General features: G+C 38.0%; 1 protein-coding gene across 1 annotated transcript in view; it reads right to left on the reverse strand.

The window, feature by feature from the left end:
• Positions 1-4,042, reverse strand: part of LOC104612562 (Cyclophilin-like peptidyl-prolyl cis-trans isomerase family protein) — a 39,561-nt gene extending 35,519 nt beyond the window's left edge. Inside the window, exons 1-3 of the mRNA XM_010279998.3 lie at positions 3,721-4,042; positions 1,633-1,893; positions 1,471-1,560 (exon numbers count right to left, since the gene is read on the reverse strand). Of these exons, the coding sequence (XP_010278300.1) occupies positions 1,471-1,560; positions 1,633-1,893; positions 3,721-3,909 (540 nt within the window). The 5' untranslated portion in view covers positions 3,910-4,042. The remainder of the gene's footprint in view (positions 1-1,470; positions 1,561-1,632; positions 1,894-3,720) is intronic.
• Positions 4,043-6,000: the final 1,958 nt, after the last annotated feature.

Below are 6,000 nucleotides of genomic sequence, written 5' to 3' on the forward strand. Positions count from 1 at the left end.
AGGGAAATTTGGAGTTGGAGACTCTTCAGACAGAGATGAAGTGTCTTACCCAATGTCTCTGATTGAAGGCATCTGACCCACAACTGTGGAAACCGAAAACTACTTACTACCTATCATTAGCTGGTTTATATATGGAAAAAAAGGACCTTGGATATTTAGGCACCCTTTGAGAGAGGAGAGAGAGCTTAGACATCCTGTTCAAATAAATATGGACATCTGCAAGCTCTCTAGCAGATAACCAAAAACAGGGAATAGGGAGGTCAAATCCGTATTGACTAGCAGCCTTCCCTGAATAGCTTTTTCCATTCATTAATCATCAAGAAATGTACTGTGTTTTAGCTTGCCTTATTTGACATGTGGGTCTGTTCCTGCTTATATTAGATAGCTTGTTCACAATTAGGAAGAAAAGAAGGGGATGATGAAAACCAAGATGGGGGATCCTGCATTCCTAGAGTTTCACATAATTGACCAATTTCAAAATCTAACTGAAGCAAGGCACATTTGAAAGGAACTGAGATAACAGTCCAAGAATAATGTTACTAATGTAGGACTGGTACTGGTTCTATGAAATTAGGCTCAAAGAAAGGCACTGCTTTGCTGGATTGTCAGAGAAAGTGATTAAAACAATAAAACTTTGCAAGAATTGAGATTTAATGCATAAAGGTGGAAAGGCTATGATAGGTGGGGGAAAATTTTAGGGATGGGATTTAAGGTTTTTGGTGGCTGGATTAACATTTATATTGGCTTAGATAGACTGGATTTGTGACCACCCCCAAATTTTAAAGAGAAAAACGAGAGAAACTGATAGAACTAAAAACTAGGTTGCAATTAAAGTGATGAAGCAGAGATTAGAAATCTAATATAGGAAGGGAAGTTTACTTGCAGTTTTGAATGGATTCCAGGTGTCAAAATCTTGACTGAATAGTATTTCTAGATAGAAATCCAAAGAAAAAGCACTTTCTACATCTATTGAATACTTATTTGATTGCAATAAGTTCTCAGCCCATCTACTACAGATTAATTCTCCAATTATCACAAAATGATGTAGTAACAGTGAAAGCATATAGAGAATTAGTGAGAGAATAAAGGAACAAGAAAACAAATACCTACAGAAACCCAAGCCTAAGATCTCCCAAAAAAATAATCTTCAGTCATTCACTTCACTAAACAAAATAATTTAAAAACATACATTTAAGTATTACTTAGTTCTGCCACCCCTTCCCAACATATCAAAATACCCTGTATAATAAAAGGCTCAAATAACTCTTAACACTGACCTGTAGACTGACACATTGACCCAAACAACTGAAAGGAAACAAATAAGGACTAGAGGCTTACTAAAGACACCATGGCCCAAATTCCCCTCCCCCCCGCCAATAAAAAACCAGTAAAACAACTATAGTACCCCTACCCATAAAAATACTCAAAAAATGCAGAAAGAAAAAACAGCCTATTGTCCGTATCAGTTACCTTTATAGCTCTCTTGACATTCCCCTCCATTGTACCATAAGGCTTTCTCTGTGGTATCCTTAGCAAGTATGAGATGTCCTCCAAAGATTCCTAAAGGTAAAGACATCCTGCAAACTGATTAGAACTAGCAACACAAAAAAATTGTATAACAAATTTACAAACCTGGATTGCTTTCATGTTAGCATTTGCTGGAATAGCCCTTCTCAAAGCAAGCTCTCCGGTTCTTGGAACCTTTGTATCTGGTGAGTAAAGCACAGCTTTTGCTGGAGAAATGGACCATGAATTGTAACCAAACAAAGGCAGTGGAGATGAGATTTGGACAAAAATGAGAATTGCAGCAATTGTGCTCTCGAGTTTCTTCACACCATGGAACAATGTTGAAATGTATGACATTGATGGCAAATTACTGATGTCTGAAAATTCCTGCATGATGAAGAATTCAGAATCAGAAACTGATTTTTGAGAGAAAAGAGTTCAATGGAAGGTAAAATACAATGCAAATTACCAGGTTTGCATGAGTATTAATTAAAACTGAATTAAGGTTGAGTACTGAATTGCATTTAACAATGCACTAGTCACATCAATGATTCAAAATAGGTCATATGTTCTTTTGTAAGAAAACAAAACAATGATGGGAATATAAGTCAACACATCAAGTAGCATATCTACACAAGACATAAACAAGAAGTGTGTTTAACACCATTGTGGGAATAGTGCTTGTTGCATCTCAATATATGCCTTGAAAAACATGTAGTTCCAAAATATGTCTCTTAACCTTACACCTTGTCTAGCTAGCCCTTCTGCTGGTGAGTTGGCAGATCTCCTGATCCACTTCAATGAAATTTTGCATTAGATATCAGAGCTCTAATTTCTCTTACAAAGTGTCTAAACCTACCTCCATGGACCTTATTGTCTTCTAAAAATCAGCACTTACCCTTTAGAGTCTCCTCCACTTGCTGAAATCTCGACATGGGGATGAGTCACAATCCTTCCACTAGAGCCTTGATCTTTGGATGCCAAAAGATCATGGTTTGGTGTCAAAGCAGTTAGTCACCGAAATCTTATAAAAAGTGTCATATAAATGAGTTAGCTTCCAAAGACTTTGATGTGAAAGAGAATGAATTTGAGAAAGAGGAAGTGATATGGGAGAGATGAGAAGTGAGTTGCATTTGCATAATTGGAGGGGGGAAGTATGAGACAGAGAGGTAGTGTGGCAAGGTATACATTTCTTAAATTATAAAAGGGATCTTACAAACATGTATATTTTGGTTCAATTGCTCATGACTGATTCTTAATTTACTGAAACACAATACGAGCAATTTCCAAAATCTGACTAATGGATAGAAAAGTATGTGAACATTGCCATAGTTTCCATATTACTAGCTGCACCCTGACATGTAAAAGGCATCCAATTCCTAAAGAGTAAAACTTATTGGTGATTTTGTCCTACTTGGATGTGTGCCACATTGACACATGATACACCTGATTGAATAGTTCTTTAAATGAAGGCTGTGTTAGGTCTTACAGCTTGAACCTACTTATAATTTAAACGAGATTGGAATTAACCAACCCAAAACCATCTAAAGAAAATTGAAAGGTTCACGTCAATTGGTAAATGGGATCAATATTGCAATTTTTAGACCCTGACCATGATACATCTGATTTCAGGTGAACAGAAACAATTTCATTCTCCACATCTATCGATAAGGTTACAAGAAGGACCATGTTAAGCCAGTATGGTCTGTCAGAGCATGCCGGTGTATCTTAAATCCAATCATCAAACTCAGATTACCTTCCTATTTTTCTCATCCATGAAGTATAATAACTTGAAATCATAAGAAGCTATATTGAATTCAGAAGGGATGCATTTCCTTCGCATAATTCCAGAAGACGCAGTGGAGGAAATATTCGTTGAATGAAAATATAAGTATGAAATAAAATTTAAATCACATATTTGTCCCTTTTTTGGACGGCTTCAGATTTCAACTTGATACAAAAGTTCAGCCATTGACAGTCAGCTCGCAACCAACATTAACGGGATTCGCCATTTTGCAACCATTTCACCAATTCACAACAAACAGTAACGAACTTATCGATTAAAAAAAGGAAAAGAAAAAGGCATCCAGTCCCAGCTCTTACAATGTAGGAGTAATTGAGTGATTATTTGTTCTAGAAATAGAAACTAAACGAATATCAATTCCAGAAAACAGAATGGGAAAGCAGAACCAATGTTATGGTGATTCAACCGACCACTGAAGGATTTTTGGCAGAAATGCAGCGAATTACGGAACGAGTAGCTTTCGTTGTGTCAACTCCCCGAGTCCGGTTAAAGCGAAACAGATAATGTATTGGATGAGAAGTTTGTCTTCGAAAGGAAGAAGCAACAAGAGAAACGGGAGCGTTTTGGTGAAAATTAATCGAGGAGAACAGAGACGCCATGAGAGGGGGCTTAAGTCGTTGCAGAGATTTTGGCGCGCCTCATCCAGAGCCTATCGACAACTCCACGGTCGCTTTTGTGTGGTTGGGAAATCGAATTACTACAATGACCCAACCACCTCCAATGCAACACAAAATAACGGCCTCTTAGCGCTCACCAAGTCACCAGTCACCAGTCATGGTCTTAGTCTTACCATGGGATATTCATCGGGCTGTTAATGGGTTGGGCAGACCACATAAGGCTCAAACAAATGAGTCAAATGACGCGAGGATAATGATGTCTTAGCTCGGTCAGTTAAGTTTCTTGTTTTTATTATATTATCTATTATCTATTATATATACTAAGGCAGGAAGGGTGTTCGTTAAGAAGACGTGGCTTTTCCTTCTCGCAGGATAAGGTATCTATACGTGAATTTTTTTTTCGCGTGCGAAAATCTCTTCTAGCAGGAATGCAGAATAAGGTATCCGCACGTGAAGCTTTTCATCACGTGAAATCTCTTCTTTGTGTGCTGTCTTCTCCGACTCTCGTCTATGGCTACCTTCTCCGCCATTCTCCTTGTTCCTTGTTTAAGATGTTACCTCCTCCGCAGTTCCTTGTGAGTTGTCTTCTACGGCTCTCGTCCATGGCTACCTCCTCGTGTTAAAGAGAGAGCTATCCGAAATTCCCAATAATTTATTGCATGAAAGATATGTGTCCGAGTGAAATTGATTGCTTTTTCCCTGGTTCCTCGCAGCTTCCAATACCGTCCTCTCACCTCACGTTGCAGTTTCCAGTATCGTCCTCTCTATTCTTCTGTCGATCGTCTTTCTCAACTCTGTTCTCTCGTCGATCGTCTTCTTCTCAACCTTCGCTCCCAATCCTCTCTCTCCCCTCTGTCTCCGGATTTTAAATCTTCAGTTAATGCTCGGTATTATACTATTATACTAAACCCCATTAATACAAGGAAAAATTGTCACAGAGATTAGTTGTGAAACTCGTCAACTTGGGATTTTCCTTTTAATTAAGCATGGCGGGAGACGGGAACTCTTAGCATAGGCAGCTCGATCAGACACCCACATGGGCAGTTGCTGTCATTTTTAACTCTGTAATTAGAGTGGGTTTTCTTCTTCTTCTTTTTTTTCTCTCATGTTTCTCACTTGAGTTTCTGAAATTAATGGGTACCTTTTATTTTTTACTGGTTTTCTGGTTTGTATCTTGAGTTCGAGTTGCATAGGTTGGCCTTCTTTTTTTTATAATCATTTTAGTTTTTTTTTTGTTTGGTCTTTTTTTTTATTTTGTCTATATATACATGGTTTGAGGATTGTTTCCATAAAGAGAAGAAACCGATGTTTTTCTACTTTATAGTTAGTTGAAAGAAGACTGTCTTGGGATTTTCCCTTTGAACTTGTCGAGTTGTGTACTTGCTCTTCTATTTTAGATTTTTTTTACCTTGGTTTTGTAGTCTGTTTATTTCCTATCTTGCTTGGTTTTTGGCATGTTTTAATTTCCTTGTGTATAGTATCTTCTGTGTTTCCTTATTCTTTCTTGTTTGTTGTCGAGGAGAAGGAGATTGGTAATTCGTAATCTCTCCTTTCTGTCCTTTGCTCCTTTCATAAATTGACAGAATGTACAAAATTTCTTATTTCCCTACCTTTTTCAAATTTCAACTCAGTTTTCAGGTGCCAAGTGTTGTTTCACTTTAGTAGCCTACCTGGTTCTTTTATTTGCTGGTCGTGGTTTCTGTGTTGTTTTGAATTCAGTGGTTTACAGAAAAATGCAAGAGGTCTCTGTTTGAAGCTCTTGAGAAGATTAAAAACGGTAAAAATTGCTGTTGAACAGGGGAAGAAAAAATGCTTCTTGACTTGTGATGTTTCTATTGTTCTTTCAAGAAACTCTGTTTTCCTTTTCCACTTTTGGACATGGGTGGTTGGTGCATTAATCACAATCACAATGGCTGACCAACCGTATTCTAGTGAATCTGCAAAGCTTATTGATGAAGGAGAATTTGGCCCGACCTCGCAATCATCCGACACGTGGCAAAAACAAGCAACTCGGGACAGTAGAGCGCCCGAAGCGAGCACCGAAAGCAAGTTCATGCTCACTACTGAGCCCGA

Source organism: Nelumbo nucifera, chromosome 1, assembly GCF_055504915.1.
Source record: "Nelumbo nucifera cultivar China Antique chromosome 1, China Antique-T2T, whole genome shotgun sequence".
NCBI classification, from domain to species: Eukaryota; Viridiplantae; Streptophyta; class Magnoliopsida; order Proteales; family Nelumbonaceae; genus Nelumbo; species Nelumbo nucifera.